The sequence below is a fragment of the Phyllostomus discolor genome, chromosome 3 (genome assembly GCF_004126475.2).
Source record: "Phyllostomus discolor isolate MPI-MPIP mPhyDis1 chromosome 3, mPhyDis1.pri.v3, whole genome shotgun sequence".
NCBI lineage: Eukaryota > Metazoa > Chordata > Mammalia > Chiroptera > Phyllostomidae > Phyllostomus > Phyllostomus discolor.
The window spans coordinates 9653410-9676550 of record NC_040905.2 but is presented as its reverse complement, the minus strand read 5'-3'; the positions used below and the strand labels follow the sequence as shown (position 1 = coordinate 9676550).

At 52.8% G+C, this 23141-nt stretch overlaps 1 protein-coding gene across 3 annotated transcripts in view; it reads left to right on the top strand.

Annotated features, from left to right (window-relative positions):
- EGFLAM (EGF like, fibronectin type III and laminin G domains) overlaps positions 1-23141 on the top strand; it is a 143482-nt gene that overhangs the window by 65657 nt on the left and 54684 nt on the right. For all 3 annotated transcript variants that reach the window (XM_036020199.1, XM_036020197.1, XM_036020198.1), the window contains exon 7: positions 8155-8321. In XM_036020199.1, the coding sequence (XP_035876092.1) occupies positions 8155-8321 (167 nt within the window). The remainder of the gene's footprint in view (positions 1-8154; positions 8322-23141) is intronic.

Here is a 23141-nt window from a genome sequence, read left to right as displayed (position 1 = left end):
GACAATTACTCAGTAAATGACAGTTTTGTGAAGTCGTCTGTCTTTCCATCCCATCATACACACTATTCATCTAGGAGTAACTAATGAACTCAGTCTCCTCCCAGGAAGTGAGCCCGCAAAGGCTGTCGCTGGGCTGTTACTGGAGTGAAGATCAAGTCTGGGATTCACAGCGCAGGCTGGGATGGATTCTGGATGTTCCTCAAGTGGATTTAAAGGATGATGTGATTTGACTCATGGTCAAGGTCATAGCCTAAGAAAGTCGAAGAAGTTTCTTAGTCAGAAGTGAGTCTTACAGTCTTCTTCTAGGTTTCACCTCTCAGGTGTAAGTTTGCCCACGTGTGGAATCAGAAGACAAGATGTGAGCTGGCCTCTGGTCCCAGGGGCAGGGGGCCTGATCCTAATCCTTCGCATCCTTACATGTAAAATAAGGCGGGGCCGTTTGGCCTCTGAAGTCCTGTGACTCTGGTTTTCTATTCTCATGACGAAGGAGGGGCCGTGTAATCTGGTGGTTTGCAAACAAGCTCTGGAGCTACACTCCCAGGTCCAACCCTCCCTTGCCCTCGCCACTTTTGCACCATTTGCTTGTGGGTGGGTTATTTACGCTCCTTGTTCGTGCCTCAGACAGAAGATGGGGGATAACAATCGACTTGTCTCATAGAGTTGCTGAGAGATGAAATGAGTTGTTGATACACATGAAATGCATAGAACGGCACCCGGCACAGTGTAAAGACCTAATCAATGCAAGTTCTTCCCATTTATGGATTTTGTGAGAGGTCTTTTCTGCTTTTCTCTACAGCCAGGTCCTTCCTTGGCTAGAAATCTTTACGCCTGCTATTCTCTACCAGGACAATTCTGCTACCTAACTCTTGTTCATCCTTCAGGACCTTTGCTTAATAATCACTTCCTCCAGGAAGCCTTCCCTGAACATCTGCTTCTTCTTCAGGCTAGGTTAGGTGCACCTACAACGTTGAGTGCCACCTCTCATCACGCTCACAGTTCGTTACTTGTTCAAGGTCTGTCTTCCCTGCCATGCCGCTCGGGCAATGCCTGGCCGCCTCCCTTCGGTGCAGTGCGGCACCTGCCAGGGCACAAACATAGCATGTGCCGGGTGGTGCCAGTCTGTGCCAGCCCCTTGACCTCTCCGAGCCTTACTTCCCTCAGCTGTAGAATCGGGGTGCTGCCAGCAACTCCCTCGGAAGGGTTGGGGAGATGAAAAGATGTCTGTTCAGCACTTAGAAGAGGGGCTCATGGGCGACCTTGTTTAAGTTGTGGGTTCTTTCTCTTACCCTGAGCCACATGGAGATGGAAATGCGTGGCCCCACTCGCCACAGGGGGTTCAGGGAGCCCTGCACCACTCATCTCGGAGGCCACAGCGGAAGCCAACACCCTGCCTCACCGGCGGCAGACATCGAAGCCAGACACAACCCGGCACCCATCTACACGCCCACCTCCCTCCCCACCCCCATGTGATGTCATCTACTGCTTTAGTTTTCTCATCGTGGAAAGAACATCAGTCAGTGGTCAAGCTTCACATGTACCAGGTCAACTTGCAAGTTCCCGTTGTGAGTTCATTCCCTACTGAATGGCAGCTTGTGTGGTGCAGCTCCTCGTAGGACATGAGAGAACCGGCAACCCTTTTCCGTGGCGTTCTGCTGGAATGTGCCGCAGTCACCGGGCCAAGGACCACAGTGCTGAGCGGTGACACGGCTCTGTGTCGGCCCTCCGGCCCCGACAACCACAGAACCTAAGCTGTTTCAATACTTTCTCACCATTAGTTCACTTGGGGGAGCATGGGGGGAATAATCTCCCTTGCTTTGTCAGCCAGTGTTGAGGAAGTCACGCTGTTTCAGTGTGGGTCTCCCCGACCGCCAGACACGGCCCCAGAAATCAGCGGGAATGGGCTTGCTCCGAGGTCAGCTCAGAGGTCAGTTAGTATGCAATCTCATACTAACAAATGGTGCTTCACAGCGAATTCCTTCCTCTTACCTCTAGTTTCCAAACTGAAAGTCTCAGAAGCAGCCTCCAGACTGGCGCCCAGCCCCAGCAATGCTGGGAGCTGTCGAGTTCACCCATCAGGCCCCAGTGGGAGTGTGATGCTGAACGCTCTTGCAGAAGTCTGACCCACTCTCTTCTACAAATGGATCCCTGGACGCGGCGGTCCCTCCTACCAGGAGTGATTCTGACGTAACCCCCCGTCAGACGGATGGCAGTCGACATAAATTGAATTCTGGTGTAACGGCCGTGGGAGCCATTTGCACCGTAAATGAAAGTGTGGTCCTCTGAGGCGCCGCCTGGGACCACGTGCGGCTGAGGTTGTTTCTCCATCCTGTCCGTCTGTCTGTGTGCTGTTTGGTCGGGTGAACCAATTTGTAACTAAAGAAGGAAGGCCGGAAGCTGAAGGTCAAATAGCACATTTTGTAGGACGATGACTACTCAGTGGTTTCGGACTTCCCTCCGCCCTTCATTTCCTGCAGAGCACATCCCAGTGACGCCGGTCTGTGAACCTGACTGAGACCCGGAGGCTTCTCTGAGCGTGGAGGGTTCTCTCTCTCACCCGCGTGCGTTCACCTGGGGTGGCCTCCGGGACCCCGTCTCCGCTAGGACAGGGTGCCAGCCTGCAGTCCGTGTGTCCTTAAGGGGTCCATGGGCAGAATTCAGGGGCTCCCTGGACTTCAGATGGGCACAAATTATTAGCGGGTTGTTTTCTTCAAATATGGACGTAGGCAACAAACCGTAGTGGTTCTAACGATTCCCGTGACTTTGTCACCATTAGAATCGCAGATGCTTTCTTACCCTGTTTCAGCTGTTGCATCTGTCTCTAAACACTGGTTATGCTCATTGCTGCTGTGAACCGATTGTGGCTGTGAAATCCACAGCTAGGCATTGTTATTTAATGTACTAGTAAAGAGGTACGTGTAGTGTGGTATATCCTAAGTTTTTGTTTTTATAACTATCTTCAACATAATTGGTTTCCTTGGTGATTCTGTGCATGTAATTTCACGTATTTAAAAGTATGGTTCTGAGAGAAGGCTCACAGGCTCCCTCAGACTAGCACAGTGGCACAACTGAGTTTAACAATGGTTGCTTTGGGCCAGGGCCTCACTGCTCTTTGTCACAGGCTCAGATGGTCAGCGTGTCATGCTTTGCTGGTGATGTGGTCCCTGTCTCAGCTACTGAGCTCTGCCCTCGGGGCAGGAAAGCAGCCACAGGCGATGGTGCTTAAACAAGTGAATGCGGTTGCATTCCAGCGAAAGTTCTGTAGGAAGACCGGCAGCCGGCGGAAGTCTGCCACCCCCTGCTTTAGCGCATCTCATCATTCCCAAGGTCAGACCCTAAATATCTTGCAGTCCAACTCACCCACCCTTTACTGGACACCTGCTGTGTGGGTGAGTCCATCCCCGAGTGCACTGTTGAGCACCTTCTGTGAGCACGTCACACACGGAGGTGATGTCGCTCTGTCCTTCTCCACCCAAAGATGCTCTGCTCCTTTCAGTGATCCAAATGCAGATGCGTTCCAAATCCAACTTGAGTTCTCCCTGGTCCTCGCGGACTTCCCCCTGGATTCCGGTTCACATGGACCCGTTCAAACAGAGCTCTGGACATACGCTCTTCCGCAGCAGCTTCCAGCTGATCCGTAGGTGTATCATCTCCCAGTTAGACTGTAAACTCCTTGAGACGAGCAGTGTGTTCATCGTTCCTTGGAGCCTCCAGAGCATAGCTTCTGTGATGGGTGCCCTGCTGACAATCACTGATCACTTGCCGGATCACTAGCCCAAGGCAGCTACCTGCTCGGTGTGATGGAACCAAGAAAAATGTCCACTGAGGATGAGGTTGGCAGTGTGAGAGGTGCTTAAAGTGCCAAAAGAAAGAAGGGAATAAAGCAAAAAACATATATATACACCACCCAGTGATCCTGTGACTTTGGATAATGTATTACTATCTTCAGCGCCCACGTGGTGTGAATGAGAGACTCGACCAGACAAGTGACTCTTAACGCTTTTGAGAATCTGATAAAAGCTAAGGACTCTTTCCTTAGCATGAAAAAATGATGTTCACACCTAAGATCTCACACGTACTTTCTGAGAAGTGATCTCTGAGTCTGGGCTCTGAGTCACAGTGGGAATGCACCACTGAGTGGGTCTTGCTCACTTGAATCAGCTCACCGGGATTTGGGGGCCACTGCCAACACCTTGCTCGTGCCCCTGCACTCCGCTGCCCACCTTGCAGAGGTGGTCCGCTCATCTTCCCAGCGATACGGCCTGCCCGGCCCAACCCTCGCCCACTATTCGGAAAGGCACCTCCAGTGCCCACTGCTGGCGGCTGCCCACCTCCGCCTGGGGCATCAGAGGATTCCTAGTCTGCTTCCCTCCCTCTGGCCTTTTGGTTGTTGGGGGAACTGACAGGCCAGTGTTGCTATGGTGACTTGACTGACAGCTGTGTAGTTGAATAAAATAATTTCCTTTGGCTAAAAAGGAGCTATTGTTTTGAGGGTGATCTGAGACAGTACTTCTGCCCAGTTATCTCTTTCTCACTCCCATCTTTTCACTTCTGCACCCCGAGACACTCTGAAAACACTTAAGTGCAAATCCCATGAGAAAAGCAGAGGCCCCGAGTTAAAGGTGTGGAACTGGCGTTTGCTCTGCCCCGGCTCACCTCTCCCACTCCAGATAAGGAAATTAAAGGTTAATGATTTTAATCTCTTATTCGCTGAAAAGAGAGCTTTCTTTCCTGCATTAAATGAGCAAAATACAAATAATCGCCCTTTTGGGCCGGCGGGGGTGGGTGCTGTAATGTTTACGTGAAGATTGTTGCGCACATTTGGGTAAATGATCACATCTGAGAACAGTCAGAGGTCACTTCCTCTGTAAAAGCTACGGGGGAGCTTGGCGGGGACTAACCACCGACCAACCACCGGAAAGGAGGAGGTCATCTTTTCTGGCTTTGCTCTTAGGGTATTCCCTGTGGCTTTCCTCTGTGAAGTGCTTTGCTAGTTTGCATTTGTAAATGTGTTTCCTTCCACTCACTGAGGTGTCCTCTTTGATGATGCGGTCAGTCCACATAGAAGCCCGTCTTCAGGGAAAGGCTATCAAGAAGGAGGCCGAGCCCCACTTCCTCCAAGGCCTGCCCTGACTTCTGTCTGCTTCTCCAGAAGCATGGATAAACTCCTCCTCCCCATGGGCAGCCCTCGGAAGCATCTTTTCCGGGGGAGAGGCCTCCATTTGGCGTTCAACACTCCCTGCTAAAGAGAAACGAGGCAAGCATCTGCTAGAGCAAAGTGTGTGTCCCCTGAGCTCCTCCTTGCAGGAGACTGGGTCTCTGTTTCCCTGCCCAGCAAGTGGCTCTTAAAGGACAGACATCAGTCTTCTTCGCCTTTGCCATGTGACTATCTGCGAGCAGAGGCGCTCAGCAGCAGAACGCTGGGCGAGTGGCCAGGCAGCAAGCTACGGGGTGGAGAATAGCCCCAGCTGCTGTCGCCCCCGTGTTTCATCCAGTGTCAAGCATTTTCTTAATCTGACCTTCCCCCATCACCCCGAGTTGGCCTCACCACGTATCAGCTGTGCGACCTATGGCAAAGGATTCACCTGTTTGATGCCTTAGTTCCCTCTCTCTGAAAAGGGGGGATGGGGAGAGGGGTGTTTCAGAGTGTCCTGGGCTGCATGGTGCAGCTGGGGGAAGTCAGTGAGTGAGAAGTGCTAGAGCATGCTTGGCCCAGGGGTTCCTCTCACTCAGGGTTTCCCTCTCCACGGTTGCAGCGATCCGTGGTCAACCGTGACCTGAAAATATTACACTGAAGGTTTCAGAAATAAATAATTCATGCATTTTAAATTGCACCCTTGTTCTGAGTAGTGTGACGAAATCTCATATTGTCCCAGTGCACTCCTCCTGCTGGGGGCGCTATTCATCGCTTTCTCCAGGGCGTCTGCACCAGGTGCACTACCCGCCCAGCAGCCACTTAGCAGCCGTCTTGGTCATCGGAGTGACCCGTAGGAAGGGCAGACCCACTGTCGTGATGTCGCAGTGCTTGTGTTTAAGTCACCCTTGTTTCACTTACTAATGGCCCCAAAGTTCAAGATGCCAGCAATTCGGAAATGCCAATGAGAAGCCATGAAGTGCTTCCTTTAAGTCAGAAGGTGAGCACAGAACCTAAGATATTTGAGAGAGAGAGAGAGAGAGAGAAGTCCCATTTACTTAAGCTTTACTACGGTACATTGTTATAATGGTTCTGTTTTATTATTAGTGATTCTTGTTGACCTCTAATTGGTAAATTACATTTATCACATATACATGTTGGTACATACAGGTACACCTATATCACCTATAGGTGCTACGTACATATAGGAAAAAACATAGTGTATGTTCGGAACTATGTGCAGTTTCAGGCATCCACTGGGGGGTCTTGAAACGGACCCCCCTGGATAAGGGGGGACGGCTGTACTTCATAAGAACTGGGTAAATGGTGACCGTTATTAGCTATTAACACAGAGCCTGCCCTCCATCCAACTCGGCCACTCATGCTGTCCCCGGTCATGCACAATCATTCCCATCGGGCAGCTCCTATTACCCAGAATACGTAGTCCGGGAGATATGTTACATTTTTTTCCCTTTAAAATCCAGTGTGTGTTTTACACTCACAGCACCGCTCGGATTAGACTAGCCGCATTCCAGGTACTGCCTGGCCACCCGCACCCAGGTCTAGTGTGAGCAGGTGGCCCCAGGGTGCCCACCCGCTCTGGGCTGAGGGGCGGTCCCTTGGATAATGGCTGACACACGCCGAGTGCTCACGCTCTGCTGAGGGCGTGGATCTTATGTCACCTGCACGGCAGCCCCTTAGGTAAGTACTTTGGTTTCTCCCACTTCAGAGATGAGAAAAACGAACATTCAGAGAAGTTATCATGGGGGACCCCCCCCAAACGGAATTTATTCGTAAGAAATTGTGTGCTTATTCTTACACATGTTTAAGCTGCAGTCACCTTCCAAGTGCTCTCCATTTGATGCAACTCACCTATCGAGATGCTTTCCCACGGCTCAGAACAGGTTTCGAGCTCGTCGATTCTGATGCCTTTCAGTGCTCTTGCTGTTTTCTGTTTCACCTCTTCCACATTGGCAAAATGTTTCCCTTTGAGGACTTTTTTCATACAGGAAAGAACAAAAAAGTCACACAGGGCGAGATTGGGTGAATAGAGAAGGTGGGGCATGGGGGTCATGCCGTTTTTGGTCAAAAACTGCTGAACACTCAGTGCGATGTGGGCAGGTGCACTCGTAAATCCCCTGTCATGAAAGGGGCAAATGCGTTGAAAGAGTCTTCAAAACAATTTCACTGAAGCCAGATGCAGCCTCTCACAACCACGCCAGCTGGTGCACCGATACAGATGGGTTCCCAGACACTCACGCAGCAGTGTAGGCAGGGACTACCAGTGGCCTGCCCTCCTGAAGATAACTTTGGTTTTTTTGTGCCCTGCCCCCCCCCCAAACAGGGCTAGCACGTGGCAGAGGCAGGACGTGAGCGGCTCTGTCAGCCCCGGGGGAGCTGCACTCCAACCCCACCCCCACCCCCACTGCTCCTGGGTGGCAGCTCTGAGTGGAGGTCTGCACCCTCCGGGGACATGAGAAAACTCCGCACGCTGGCCCCGCGGTGCAGTTTCGTGCAGAGTAGGAAGAACGGCCACGCACAGAATCTTCCTGGCTTTTCCCGTGACGATTCCTACCCATTAGTCACCCCATAAAACCCCCTCTCTGTTTATTTCGTGAACAGACTGTGAGCGGAGGAAACCTGTGCTCCCCTGACCCCCAGGAACGGGGCCGTCCGGGGAGGGCTTGTTTATGGGGCATCTCGAAGACAGAGTCTTGAACAAGGAACAACTCTGCGGGGATCTTTCCGCCGCAGTCAAGGCCGTGCAAGGAAAAGCGGCCGGTCTTTAACCAGTCCTTAAAAACGGGCTCTGAACGTGATCTCCGCGCTGCTATTGGCAGGCACTTGGAAATGATGACCTGTGACCTCACGGCAAGATGACTTCTGGGTGGGAGACGCTCACTCACTTTTTGTAAGCGTTGTTCCCAGAGGTCGGGTACCGCCAGTTGATGCAGCCTGCGAGCGCCCCCATCCTCTGCTGTTTCTGAACAACCACCTTTTGTTTTGTTCTTCGATCGATACAGACCAGATTTCGACCAGAGCTGGGCCTTAATCCAAGAGCGCATCCAGATGGACTCCATGGTCATCAAGGGCCTCGATCCGCACACCAACTACCAGTTCGCCGTGAGGGCCGTGAACCCCCACGGCCCCAGCCCCCGCAGCCCACCCAGCGACACCGTCCGGACCTCCCGTGAGTACCGGGGCCCCGCAGAAGGGCAGACGCAGTCCCATGGTAACCCCGAGGTCGCCGGGGAGGACCCACGCGGTGCCCTGCGGAGGGCAGCCCGCACGGGGCTCTCCGGGGCATTCTCTGCTGCAGTTTTCCCAGCCCTTGGGAAGTCCAAGGCTCTCGACCGGGACTTGAGGTCAGCAGATTTATTTCTGCACTGCCCCCAGGGAGCGTGAGGTCAGTGTTCTTTCTCGGTCGCAGGAACACAGCACATACCACAGCCCCCCGTCTGCCCCCCCAACGTTTTATCTTTTGAGAACACGGGTTCATTTAAGAATCACAGGATAAAAAAGAATGTTCTTCAGGACTCTTCAGGGCTACTGTGTGCATGCCAGTCAAGGACACAGAGGTAAATCAGTCCCTCGGGATGACCGTCAGGGACAACCCAAGGAGGCCCTGGGGGCAGGGGTGACAGGTAACTGGGGTCAGTCAGTCCCTGTCTGTCACAGGGCCTCTCCGGGGGACTGGGGGAGCCTGGGTCTCGAGCTAGCAGGGCTCCTGCGGAGTGTTGAAAGGTCAGGCTCTGACGATAGCCCAGGGTTTAAGAAGCTTTCCCAGGAGTGATTCAGGAACAATGCTTCAGTCACTGAGACCACCCTTGCCACCCCTGCGTAGGGGTCTTTGTCCGCTCAGAGTGGGGGCATGTCGACATGCAGCGGCAACCCTGTGGAGTGGGGAGGCCTCGGAGCTGAATGTTGCCACTTTTTTTGTTTCAAGTGTAATCTCCCCAGTTTTTGCCAATCAGTTCCTCCAAGTTTCTGTCCGAAGGGCCCTGTGGTCGCCCTGGGCCCCCTTTACCCAGGAAGGAAGCGTACCTGACGCTATGCTCAGGTTACCTGGCTTTCAGCCGGCCAGCACAGGGCGCCATTTCTGTCAGTTAGTGGGTCTGAGTCAGCTCCTCTCTGCTCTCAAAACACCCACACAGCTGACTTCCAAGGTCAACACTCTGCTCGGGGGTGGAGACTCACCGAGCCCTCCAAGTGCTAGGAATCTTGGCTCTTCTGAGAATAACCCTGCCCTGTCCTTGAGGGTCAGGGCTCCATCCTTCGCTCTTCAAGTGGGATTCTGGGGGGAGGTGGACCACACGCACACTCACACACACACTGTTACAAGCACAGTAACTGTGAATTGTGAGGGTGGACTCCTCTTCTTCAGAGTTCAGAAGCTAAAGCTCCCCAGGCATACAGTGGGCCATGAAGCTCCTTCTTTCTAGAAGAAATGTTAACGATTCTGTTTCACATCCAAGGAGGGCCTCCTTCCGCTCCTTCGGGCTGAGGTGTGTGCTATCATCTTTCGTTAAACTTGTGATGCGCAGCCAAAAATTGGGGTAACAGGAGCTGGGACAAGCCTCGGATCCGACTTTTTGACATTTAGTTTGTGACAAGCGGAGCGGGCGCCCAGGGTGCCTGCCCCCCGCCTCCCCCAGAGCCGAACGCCTCTGCTCCCACGTTGCGAGCTGACCCACACTCAGCGCCTTCCTTCCGTCGAAAGTGTCTCCTCCACAGAGAGGAGACAGGAGCAAGATGAGGTGGAGCAGGGTGAGGTGGAGCAGTGCCCGCTGGCCTCGACGTGGGTGTGGTCACCAGAGTGGGGCGGGGTGGGGGCGGGGCATCCCGTGGGCTTTCTCTGTTTCAACTGGAGCACTGGTCTGTCTGGTCTTGGAGTTTCTGATAGTCATTGCCCCATTGGTGGACCCCAGGCTTGTGGGTGACGTGGGATAAGGATGTGAAAGTACTTTACAGACCCGTAACATTTCATCACAACTGGTCTCCTACGCAAAGTAAAATTTTATCCTTTCAAAGTGACTGTGTACGGTGAGGTGGCTGACTCAGGGAAGACTCTCGGTCATGAAATACTCTTAAGGAATACAATTGAACTGCTTTTACATGGATACGGCTCCTTAAACCAGGGTGCCGGACACAGACTGTATCAGACGGCCTCTTTCACGGACATCGAAGAACAAGCAGTAATTGGGATTTCTGTTGTGTGTCTTCTCACGATCACGCCTGCTGTTTTAGAGAAGCCCGCACTCTGGCACACCCACACGTCCTCATCGCTTCCAGTTTAGACCTTTCTTTTGTTTCCAGAACCCAGTTTCCAATGTACGAAACTGCGGCATTCCCCAGGAGCGCTCGTTTGCACTGCAGTCGGGTGTTGGTACCAGAGCTGCCGTCGCGAAAGCCTCCCATGGGCCAGGCCCCGCACGGGGCGCCGCACCCAGCAAATCCCGTGTCCATCCTCCCAGAAAGCCCCATGTCGGCGGAATGGTGTTCCTTTCTATAGATTTCTGAAGATTGAGGTTTTTGAAAGGTTATGTATTTTGCCAAGAATGAAAATCATAAAGGCAAGATCTGAACTCGGGGTTGGCTGCCGGCGAAGCCACTTCCCTGAGTGAGATTAGAATGAAAGGACGTTGCTATTCTTCTAATGCCAAGTAGCTCGAGAGTGGCCAGGTAGGTGATGACACCCAATGGACGGGCCAGGGAGGTTCTGGCGGCGCGGGGCCAGCCTGTGAGAAGGTTTTTCATTGAAAACTTGCAAGCCATTCTGTACATCCACGTGGGCCTGAAATCCACCCAGCATGCATCAGTGTAGCCCTGGGAGCTGGTAGCCCGCAGCCCTCCCGATTGGTTAGACCCCAGCCCAGGTAAATAGTTTGAAGGTGGCCCTGAAGGAATTTCTGAGAACAGTATGGCTACCTGCTGGGCTCTCCCTCCCCAGGGTCCTTCTTGCAGGGATGTGTTCTTGGTGTGACGCCCCCTTTGCTCCCTGAACAGCGAGCTTCAGTACGGGAAGTTCAAGGTCACTGCCGAGGCACAGAGTGCCCGTTGGGAGCCCTTAGATCCTGCCCTGGGCACAGCCACTCACCAGGCTCCCCCTGCCTGTTTGAGGCCTCCACCCGCCTCGTTCCAAGGAAAAACAACACTTCGGCTCTTCTAAGGAGCCAGCATTGAATTCCCCGGGACCTATCACAATGCCAGTGCCCGTTAGCAGCTTCATTGCTTCACAGGACAACTCCTAGATCTCCACTGCTTTTGTGTCGGTGGTTAATGAAAGCCAGGGCCAGGGTTTTATCAGCGCTCCGCCCAACTGAGCGAGGAAGGGGGAGGGTGTTGATGGCTTCACTGGGTGTTGCTAGGCGCACTCAGGGTCCACGGCTTATCTCCACCAAGTCACTGTGCAAGGGAAGAAAACCCTAAGACATTTTAGTGTCCCTGTGCCCTAAGGAGTGTTTCAGTGACCTGGACAAACAATCGTGCTCCCTTGAGTTTGCTTCCTTCCACTTAACCGGGGACTCACCTCACCTGCCAGCGCCTGCTCTGGTCCTCTAAGGCAACACGGGGGCTAAGGTCACGGTCTCTCACTTTTTGCCCCAGCCAGCTACATTTTTTAAGTGATGCCAGCAGCATTATAATCTGCCTTGGCGCTCCATGGCACTCTTTTACCCCTGGGATTAATTTCGTAAACGAGCCAGTCGGAACAGGGGTCTCTGTGGACCCTCACAGACACGGTGCACGTGTGACTTGGGAGGGCACATACCTGCCCCGCCTGGCATTTATTCTCTGGGATCCGAGAAGGATGAGACAAGTAATGGCAATATGAACTATAAATAGAGATGGCCAAAGTCAAAAAGTGTTTTTCTTTTTACCAAAGACAGGTGAAATGGAATCAAAAGTAACTCACACGTGTGGCCAACTGTAGACACACACTGCCCTTCCCTGGGCGGGTAGGTAGCCCTGGCCCCCAGATCATGCAATTTCTGGTGCTCTGTCCCCGAGATGGAGGCGGAGACAGAGCCCAGTTCTCCACCAAGGTGAACTTGGCATCCTCAGGGCCATCCCCAGCTGAAGGTGTCCTCTCCTTCCTATCAAAAGTCATTTCCCTCTTTCCCGCCTGGGGGCTCTTACACCCCATTGTCTCTGCTGGAACTCTCCCTCCCCAGACTCTGCCGTGACCGTCCCCACTGCCCGCTCCTTGGCGCCGATGTCACTTCCTCGGACAGGCTTCGCCCTCGCTGTCACCTCAGTCCCGTTCCTGCCTGAGGTCCCCTGGTCCTTTCTGTGCCCGAAGCCCATGTCATCTGTTTCGAGCCTCCAGAGTGGGGTGGAGTGGTTTGTTCAAGGTGGTTTTGCAACACCTGGCAGAAAGGAGGCGCTCATGAGTACTGACTGAGTGCAGGAGCGACCGAATGTGACTGACGACACAGGCGCTGCCTTGGAGGCTGGCTGGCTGTCCACTGCCGCGGTCCAGGAAACTCGGTGAGGAGACGGGAGGAGAGAGTTGGTCTAGGAACCTGCCAGAGTTGCCCTGTCAGCATGGTTTGCAGGCAGAGTCAAGCGCCCAGAATCGCAATGTGACACAGATGAGAAAAAGTGAACAGAGTAAAAGGAGGAGGCAGGAAGGAAAGAATGGAGAAAGCAAACCCAGGGGGGTTAAGTGCCAGGCAAGAAAGATGGAAAATTGGTGTGTGAGGGAGATTCCCGAGAGGAAGAGAACAAGTTAGTGTGGTGTGGAGGGTGAGCAAGGAAACGAGACATTTTCTCACCAAGCCCTTATTGTGTGCCCGTGTTCTTTCTTGATCATAAGAATAAGCTTTCACCATTTTTCTACTACATTTCTCCTCTGGTCCTAGTAAGTCTAGTTATGGTCTCAGAGCCTCGGAGATTGCATAGGGAGGCGTGAGAGATGTTTGGTTTCTTTGTTTTTTGCCGTGTTCTCCCCACAGCCCAAGTTCTCCAGCAGTTCCAGAAACACCTCCTTCTACTGAGTGAACTGAGGCAAACCCACCCTGGCTCAGAGCAGTCAACTTTCTGCAGTAACCCTGATTCCGCTGTGCTCCCTGCCCCCACCCCCACCCCTCACCCCACTCTGTCCCTCTGCCTTCCTGCTCGCTCGCACGCCGCTCAGTTTAGCTCTTGTTGGCCGTGTGTCTGTTTATGCCGTTTGTCACGCAAGTGTCTGTGTGTGAATCTGGCGTTTGCCCAGGTTTGCTCTGAGATCCGGGCCCTTGTGTTTAATTGCCTGACTGTCTCCCCGGGGAGCTGGTGCTCAGTGTACCAGCATTCCTGGGTAGACGTTGTCACTCTGCAGCCACGAGAGAGTTCCTTTATCCCGGTCACTAGTGAGGCCTCCTATGGGGTAGCCGTGGCCCTGAACCGGCCGCAGCAGTGAGCAGGGGAGGAGGAAGTGGGGACAGAGGTGGTGGCCTGCACTAGGTGGCCTGCAGGAAGCGATCATGGAGGGGTGGGAAGCAGCTTTTCCGAAGTCCCCACCGCTCTTCGTCACCCATATAGCCTGCCGTCTTTGAAGAGTCCTCACCAAGCCCTGAACGCCCCCCACTGCCTCCGGTCATGGGCTCCTTCAGACAGAGCGGGATGTGGCCGGCACGCCTGGGTCTGAAGGCCAGGAGAGCTGTGCTCTTACTGCCTTGCTGTGAGATCTTCTGGAGAAAGGCACTTAATCTCTCCGGACCTCAGTGTTCTTATCTGTAAAATGGGTACAGTGATGCCCGCTGTAGGTAATGTTTTCTACTTCTCAGGGTTATTTTTGGGGAAATGCATGTGAATGGAGGTTACAGCCCCTCTTCCCTCTCCAAGATGAAGGAGAGTTGGCCCAGGAGCGATCACGGAAGGGTGGTGTGATTCCCCGGGCGGCGGCAGCTGGTCTGCGGCTCTCTCTGTGTGACTCACGCCCCGAGGCTCTCGGGACTTGGAGACATCAGAATGTCACAACTCAGAAACAAAGGTCCAGGAGCCAAAGCTCTGCGGACGGAAGTGGAAGGATACGAGGGGCCCCAGGAGTGTGGTCAGGAAGACTCACGAGCATGGGTGTTGGTCGGTTGGTGAGTTTTAAGGCTGTGGGTTGAAGAGATGTCCGAGAATTCAGATGGTGAGGCACAAAACAGCTTCACAGCTGTCACTCCTCAGGCACATCCTGGATCAGGCCGGAGGGAAAGGGAAACGAGGAAAGCCCCACGGAGTTAGCGCTGTGCCTCCGGTGGTTGTGTGTGTGCATGTGTGTGTGTGTGTGTGTGCTTGTGTGTTCTTAACCTCCTCACTGTTAACCACTCCCTTACGCGAGGGTCGTCAGATTTCTCCCTGGAGGGCAAGGTAGCCGCTAGGTGGGATTTTCAGGCCGCCTCAGCGTGGAAGCAGCTGCAGACAATGCGTGCACCTGTGTCCCCGTGACACTGTATCGGTGGACACTGAAATGTGAATTTCATGTAGTTTTCATGTGTCACAAGAGATTATCCGTTCCTGAAGCTTTTTCAACCATTTAAGAGTGCAAAGACCATGTTGAACTCCTGTATTGTTAAACATAACTAGAGAAGACAGGTGAGGTGACAGAAACCAAGGTGACTCAATGAGGGAGCAATCTCCGTTCTCAGAGGTCAGCAAACTGGGAGATGCGGCCAAAGGCAGGAAGCTTTCATAGGCTAAAGAATAAGGAACGAGAAAGAGAGAGGGAAGTGGGAAGTCAATCAGGAAGGAGGAAATCACTATAGGGCTCAGAGCTGGCGTTGGCGGATTGGCAGGTGGAACAGCCTGCGTTTCCGGTCAAGCAGAGCGTGTACAGGCACCCCGAGTGTCCATTCGCTGAGCTGGCACCAGGCGGGAGCAGCTGCATGTTGGGCCGTGACATTTCAGCAGTACAAAAGCAGGTGGCTGTCCAGGTGTGGCCTCTGGGACACAGTTGGCTGACCTCTGCAGTTCCTCCGGGAAATCTGGGAAATCCTCTCACGGGGAGCAATTTTGTCCAACTTGGAACCAATCAGTGAGTGTGTGTGAATGAAATTGTCACCTTGATAGATATCCCTGCAAGTCACTTTTCACACGAACGTTCTGAAATAAGTGAGAGACGTGGAGAGCCTGCGACCCAGCTGTGTTCAGAGGGGCTGGGGCTGCCCCTGACGCAGCGAGCGAGCGAGCAGCTGGGGGAGGGCTGGCTTTGCTTGGCCTCGCTCCCGGAGCTGGGAGTAAAGAGGCCGACAAATCGGTGAGCTCACCGGTTTGTAAACCTCGGGAATGGAAGACGCACGAGGAAACAGGAGAGAGAACAAATCATTCGTTTCACCCCAAGCCCAGGCAATGTGCATGCTAAGGGTGCTGTCCGCACGTAGACGTAACTCCGGGTGTGATTCTGCACTCAGGCGCCTGCCCTCCGCTCGCGCGCATGCTCTCTGGACATGCTGCGGCCCCCGAGTGTAAATCCGAGCAGCAGTCCCTGGCACGACCCGACTGGGGCTGAGGGAAAGGATTCACTTAGCTGTGTAAATCCGGCTCCCTGCTAATGGCTCTTCCGAGGCCTCTGTGCATCCCTCGTCACCATACATTTACTTGTTATCCGTACACCGATATTTCACCCGCTCCAGCTAGTTGGGGAAGAAAGGCTAAAGCAAGTGATACATAAGCAAATAAAATGTTCCGAAGAAAGGCACTCCCGGTCCCCGGTTTCAGCTGCAGCATCTGCGCCGTCAGCCAGCCACATGGGAGTGAGCAACCCCGTGCTATTCACTCCTCTCCGTCCCGACGGGTTTTTAAACATTAATGTGTGGAACTGAGCCACACCCAAATAGTAACAGTTTTCCCTTTGCTGCCTTCCATTTCCCCGTTATCCATGTTGTTCTCTTTCCTTCAGACTCCTCATTTCATGGTTAACCCTCACCGTTCTTTCCGTTAAAGCCCTTGTGACGTTTGCACCACTCCCCATTTGGACAGGTTCTGAGCATTTCAGTCCCTGAGTCAGGTTCTTTGATGAGCACCAGTCGGGCCCCAGCCTCGGTTTAGCCCAGAGAAGGAGTTACGTGAAGTCAGCCCGACACAGTGACCCACGGATGGACGGGAGGGACAGTGCCGCTGGCCGAGTCCATTGGGTCTCATCTGATTGTGCAGCCGAGTGTGGAACACACACACACACACACACACACACGTGCAAGTCAGACACAACCGTGGAAGAAAGGATGACTCATCCGATGATGTCAGGGGTCACCGGACGCCCAGCAGGAGACGGGGGCACGTGCAGTTGGGTCGTTCGAAGTGAATCCAGGGCAGGGACTCTGCACATGTCCAGACAGACGAAAGGAAATCAAGAGGAAGCAATTGCCAACTTCTGGAGACAGACAGGGAGCGCCACCCGGCCAGAGCCGTGACCTTCAGACACGTGTCCTGCGACGACCTCGCAGGAGGGAAGCTGGAGAACAAAGAGTCTGACTCACTTTCCTCCCTCCTCCCACTCTCCCGCTGAAGACTCCTCCCTCATGGGCAGAGCCTGGCTGGGAGCCCCCGGACCAGCCTCCTGCGGCACCCAGACAGAGCGCAGAGGGGCAGAGGCGAATCTGGGGAGCATAGGGAAGGAGTCACCCCAAGAAGTAATAGTATCATCTCATATGATGAGAGAATGGTGCCTTTTATGGAGTCCAGAAGTGTGTATTGGTCTCTCACTCATTGATTTAGAACCTAGACATCACCACATTCCTCTCTGTCTGTTTAGCACAGCGTGCTGAACGTAGGAGATCACGAGACCCCCACACCGAAATTTTGGCTGATCGAGGGTCTGTACACGCGCAGAGCACAGAGGACCACCTCAGTCAGCACCTGAGGAGCGGAGGCCCCAGGGGACGAAAAGCCTCCCCGAGGTCCCTCTGTGGCAGGTCCCGGCCTGGTGGTGACCCCCTGATGAGGGGGATCCCCGTCCTCTAAAGAATCAGTTCCCCGAGTCACTTTGCAGTGTGCCCACTCATTCTCTCCAGCGACTCCTGAGTGCCCACCGTGGGGCGGGCGCTGTTTCCGAGGCTGAGAACTCGGCCCCGAACAAAACAGGGAAAAGGAAGACTCCTGACCTTGCAGAGCTTACGCTCTAGCCCGGCAGACAGAGAGAGGACAAGTACATGGAAGGAATGTGGGCGGCATGTCAGACAGCGACGAAGGCTACGGAGAAGAACAAGAACAAATCGGGGAAGTGACAGGCAGTCGGAGAAAACCCCCTGAGCAGGTGACGTTCGAGCCAGAAGAACAGGGTGAACTCTGGACATACACACCTGGATCGCTTGTCTGTCTGTCTGTCTGCCCATCCACTCATCTGTCTACCCTCCCACCCACCTGTGGGAAGTGCAGTCTACCAGACAGCGAGGTTCTGATGATGCAGGAGCTTCCTGGGGTGGTCCGCGTTCGGGGAGGGGAGGGAGAGCCGTGTGGCCAGACTGGGAGGTGGGGGCGGGGAGGGGAGCATGTGGAAGGACAGGAGGTCCCAGTTGGTGGAGGCTGGTTGGGACCTGGGAGGCCGCTGGGCTTGGTGTTTGCTCAGAGAGAGACGGGAAGACTGGAAGGGGGGTGGGGGGAGGGGGGTGCTTGACCGGAGGAGTGAAAAGAACTTGTTTAGGTTTGGCAACGTCACTCTCACTGGTGTGTGAAGGAAGGACTCTAGGGGGGCGGGGGTAGGGGGCAGGGGGCAGGGGGACCGGTGAAGGGAAAACCGTGGTAATGATCCCAGAGCAGAAACTGTGCTTTGGTCGTCTCTAACTGGATAAAAGGAACCCATGCTTCTTATTAGGAAAAAATTCAAACAGCGTAAAAGGCGCGTGAAATAAAGGTGCTGAGATTGTCTCTAACCTCAGCATCCAGACATGGCCGCTATCACCATTTGGTGAATGATCTTCCACAATTTTTTATTCCAATAATGAGATCCTAGTACCTATACACTTTCTGGGGTGAAACAAAACGCCATACACATGCTTGAGTGGAAGTAGCTGGAGATCTACCTCGTTACTTCGATGACCACAGTGTATTCCACTTGGCAGCCCTACCGCATTCCTTGAACAGATCCTTCATCGATGGGCATTCAGGGTGTTTCACTACTGTGTTCAAAGCAGGGCCACTGGGCAGCGTCCCTATCTTTCGGCGCGTCCAAGTTCACATTTCCCCTTTGGGTGCCTCCAGGGGGCGGAGTGGGGCAGGGCCGTGACCTCTCTCGCGTGCCCTGATGGGCAGACGCGTGTGCACAGCCACGGGCATTATGGATGGCATTTGAGACCCAAGCCTCTTACCTGCTGGTCCAACCACTAGTATTGTGACAGACACTGTCCATAGTCAAACACACTTCTGAGACAGTTTTGTTTTTCGGAAGAAAGAAGTCGTCTGCTGTATGGGTGAAACCACCCATTGTTTCAGCTCAGGTCTCACGCAAAGCTTTGGTGGCTCCGGCTTCTCACGCCCAGTGGCACGGAGAGCAGAGGTCTGGAGCACGATTAGCTGCCTTCTAGCTCCACCCCAGGCTCTCCCAGACTGGAAAATGTGAACGTAGGCTCGTCCTGGCCCCGTGGAATGTTCCTCCCATCGGTGGTCTTGATCCCACGGTCCTAAGGGATTCCAGAGCTCAGCAGATTCTGAGGATCAACAGCAGTAGGAAATGACCCACAGTGGGCAGGACCCGGTAGGCAGGCGCGTCCCCAGATCGCGGTAGTTCACAAGCCACCCAGCAGATGGCGAGAGGTCACAGACTTTCAGAGCATGGAGAGTCCTTGGGAATTAGTTTGCAGTCACTCGACAGGGTTGAGACCGGGCAGAACCAGCAGGTCCGCACCCTGCCTGCCTCGGCTCCCTGACCGCTTCTGCGGCTAACGAGTCCCGACCGAAACGGGAGAGAGGGGGCCGAGTTCTAGATTTTAGTGTTTAGTTTTAGATTTTAGATTTTAGTTTTTGCACTGGGAAGAAAAGTTCTCCAGGAGAAGCTGAAATCTCTTCAGTGACCCGAGGCCTTTATGGTATCTTACGTATGATCAGTGTTGCGCCTTAAGGACACAAACAACTGAATTACTTTACTGCCCACCGATTGGTTTGAAATCTTCAGTGTGAATACAACCGAGTCAAATATATAAGGAAATTGAATACAGTTTCATCTAAACTACATGTTAGCCCCGAGAGGCATAAAGTAAGGGTGCATGCAGTAGAGAAGTCCCCATAAAGACACGGCCATTAGTGTCACAAAGACCTGTTTTCGCCAAACCCTTTTCAAAGGGAACTGGACCAGTCCTGGCCTTCCAGGGGTTCAGGACCCAGTCCAGCGAACAGAGCGCCCGTAGAACTGCCTCGGGCCCTCGGGTAACGTCCTTTCGTCGTGAGGTGAAGAGATGCCCTAGCGACCTACCTCTTTAGAATCGCTGTCCTTCTGTGTCCCTTCACTTACGTCACAGACCCAGTGGCGAGGTGGCGGGAGGACTCAATGCACTGTCGCAGGGGCAGGGGGCGCACACTAGGCACCAGGCAGCCCGGGGTGGGCGGGGCCGGGGGCGGGGCTGACTTGCTGGATGACTGCGCTGGGCGGTGGGCTGGCCAATGAGTCGCAGTGACGTTGGGGGTGGCGGAGGAAAGCGGAGCGGGATTTCTCCCAAGGCAGGGGGATGAAGGTCAGCAGGGTCTGGTTGCACGTGGAACAGGGATCTCTGAGGGTGTGCATGGGGTCAAAGGCCAGAGGGGCACAGAGGCAGGAAGTGGACACCCCCCCTGCACCCCACGGTTTTGAACTTTATATTTCTCACAACTGCAGTGCCATGGCAAGCACCCTTTCGTGACTAGTTTTCTGACTTTCGCGGGGGGTGAACTGCAAAGTTCTGGTTCGTGGGGCGTCACTGCTGTGCGGTGGCCCCCATATGCGCACGCCGTCGTGTATTCACTCGTTATTTTGATACTGGTGGTTCCCACTGTTCCGATCCTTGCCACGATAAACGTGCGGCAGCCAACAATCTCGCGTGAGCTTCCTTGGGCACGCGCTCACGGGTAGAGCTGCGAGGTGGTCGGGCACGCCTGTCTTCAGCTCCATCACCTGTTAGAAAATCGGTCCCCTGCGTGTTTGCGGTGACCGCCGCTGCCCCTGGCAGTGCGTTCCAGTTCCTTCCTGCTGCGCCTTCTCACCGAAGTGGACGCCGCTGTTACCAGGCTTTTAAGGAAGGCCGTGCTGGGGGTCGCTACTGTTTGGAGCTGCATCTTCCCCTTCCTAGTGAGCTTGCACACGATTTCACACCTGTTAGTCTTCCTGTGAATTGACTGTTTATACGCTTTGCCTGTTTTTACCGCTATATAAGCATATATAGATAAACATTAATAAACATTCATTTATAGATGTATTACTTACTTACATTTAAGTACTAATCCTTCATAACATGTGCATCAAACATCTGCTACTTTGTGACTTATCCTCTACTTCACTTATTATATCAATTATTGAAAAGAAGTATTTGATTCATGTAATTATATTTCAGTTTTTACTTATGATTATGTTTTCTAGGTTTTTAAAACTACTACCCTTTCCTAAACTAATTAAACAAAACACTCTTTTATTCTACAAGTTTAACATTTTTGGTTTTCATATTTAGGGGTTGAATCTACCTGGGATTTGCTTTTAGGTGCGGAGAAGAAGAAGCCTAATTTAGTATTTATTTTCATACAGAAAACCAGTCCCCCAGCACCACTCACTGAATCCTTCATCCTTTCTCCCTGATCAGTGATGGCATCTTCTGGTGCATCACACCTTATGTTGTGGTCTGCTCCTGGGTCCTATAATCTATTGCTTTACCCTTTCTCAGGGCCACACTGTCTTAATTTCTCAGCTTTATAAAGTCGTGGTACCTCATAGGTAATTCTCCACCTTGTTCTTCAAAATCACCCTGTCTGTCCTTGGCCTTTTGCTCTTCAACATATACTATAGAATCAGTTTTTTAATTCCATGAAAAAACCTGTTGGGATTTCAAAAATTGTAATTATAACATCTTGATACATCAGAGAAACTCACTAGGTATATATAGAAAAGCTGTGTTACCTTTATAAAAACAAACATACAGACAGTTATTGTGTAAAACAAAAGCCATCCTTAGCTAATTAATAGAAATTTGGATTTTGCATATTAGCGTCTCCTACAGTAGAATACCCTTGAACTTGTTTTGCATGCAGTCAGTGGCTAGACTATCCTGGTTTTAAATAAATGCCTTCTTTTTAATGTTCTCTTTTCCTAATTAACAAAGTGCCAAGTAGACAGAGATAAGTTATGTGCTTTAATGACAACAGCCCCAGGCTACCGGGAGAATTCTCACCACCGGCTGGGACTGTGCATTCTGTCTTCATTTAGAAATAGCTTCAGCAAGAACTTCACGTGAGCCCTGGCTCTGAGATCTGAGGTGCTGGCTGGTGGGATGCCACAGCAGGGAGCTTTGTTCTAGGTCCCTTCTAGTCCTGCTGCGTCTGGTCCTCTTTGTGTGCATTCCCTTCCTATCAGAAATGGGAAATGACTGTTAGCCTGGGTTGCCAGGGGAGACGGGAAGTTTGAGATGCTGCAGAGTACTTGAGTACAGCATCGGGAGCCCAGAATTCCAGACCAGCTCTGCCATGAGTGAGCTGCCTCTCTGGGCGAGTCCCATGGGTTCGCTGGGCATCAGTTTACCCCTCTGTAAAATGGACTTGCTGTGCTAGCTGATTGCTAACATCTTTCTACAAAAGTCAAAATATCTTTGACTCTGAGTCTTTGTAATTTCATATTCCTTTGCCCACTCTTATCTCATGCCCTTTCTGTTCCCAAACTAGGGAACATCTGGCGTCAAGGAGATACGTTGTATACAGTGTCAGCACAGAGCGATTTATATAAAGACCAAAGAATTTTATCCAGCGGGTAGTATACACCTTATTTTCCTTGTCCAGATGAGCAGAGAATCTGGAGTCATTTCCATTCTCATTGTGGCAGCACTTCGTACCTGCAGCAACTGGCACGGCATGACCCTTTTCTTGAAGGAGTTTCCTTCAAGACTGACTTCTGGGTGTGGGGGAGTTAAGGGGCAGGAAGTCACTTCTCCTCTGTGGCCTCAGTTCACACATTTATGGATTGAGAAGTTTAGACCGTCTGGTGTCTGAAGTCTCTTTCAACTTGAAACTTCTAGTCTGAGCTGGGGAGAGGGACAGGAAGGGGGCAGTTTGGGGGGAATGTCTGTGGACTTGGGGGCAGAGTCTGACCCCGTAAGGATCCTTCCCACGGCACGGCCCACTGGGCCAGGACAGGGCCAGTGCCCCTGGAGAACGGTAGCACGGCAGGAGTGTCTTGGTGAGCACACAAAGTGTTAGTGAAACGGAGGGTGGGAAGGAAGATCAGGAGTCTAAAACACGGTTTCTGCCCCTGGGGGATTCACAGTCGGGCTGGGAAACAAGAGCGGCCTTCCAAGCCCAGGAGTTCGGAAGGCGTAAAGACTTTCTTACACGTCTGTTGGTTCCGTCAGGCTCTGGGAGCTGGTTCGGAGATCACGAAGGGGCACATACCCGAGTGTGGACAGCCCCGTGCAGGAGGAGAGATGCGGGAACGTCTGACAGGCCTTGGCCACACCATCTTTCGTGGAACCTCCATTTTTTCTCCAAAAGAGTTTTCTCCTTAAACTATCACTCGATTTGGGTTTTTTTTTACGAGGCACTCTGCACAGGATGCGTGCAGCTGGGAGGACGGGTGGGCTCTGCAGACGGGTGTGGGGGGGGGATCAGGATGGCAATGTGGCGAAGGGCATTAAGGCAAGTCTTGGGGTAAGAAAACACAAGATGTATTCCAGAGCCAACTGGTAGACCAGTTTGTCTGTCGAGACTTTGGAAGAGGAAGGAGAGCTGAAGGCACCTTTAGGAGTCAGATTATCAATGGCGTGATTTAATCACAGAGAGTCCAAGGATGAATTCTAGCTCTGCTGTCCACGACCTGTGTGCCTCCTGTCACATTCTTTAATGTCTCTGAGTTCACATCTCCACGTGGGAAAGTGGGAGTGAG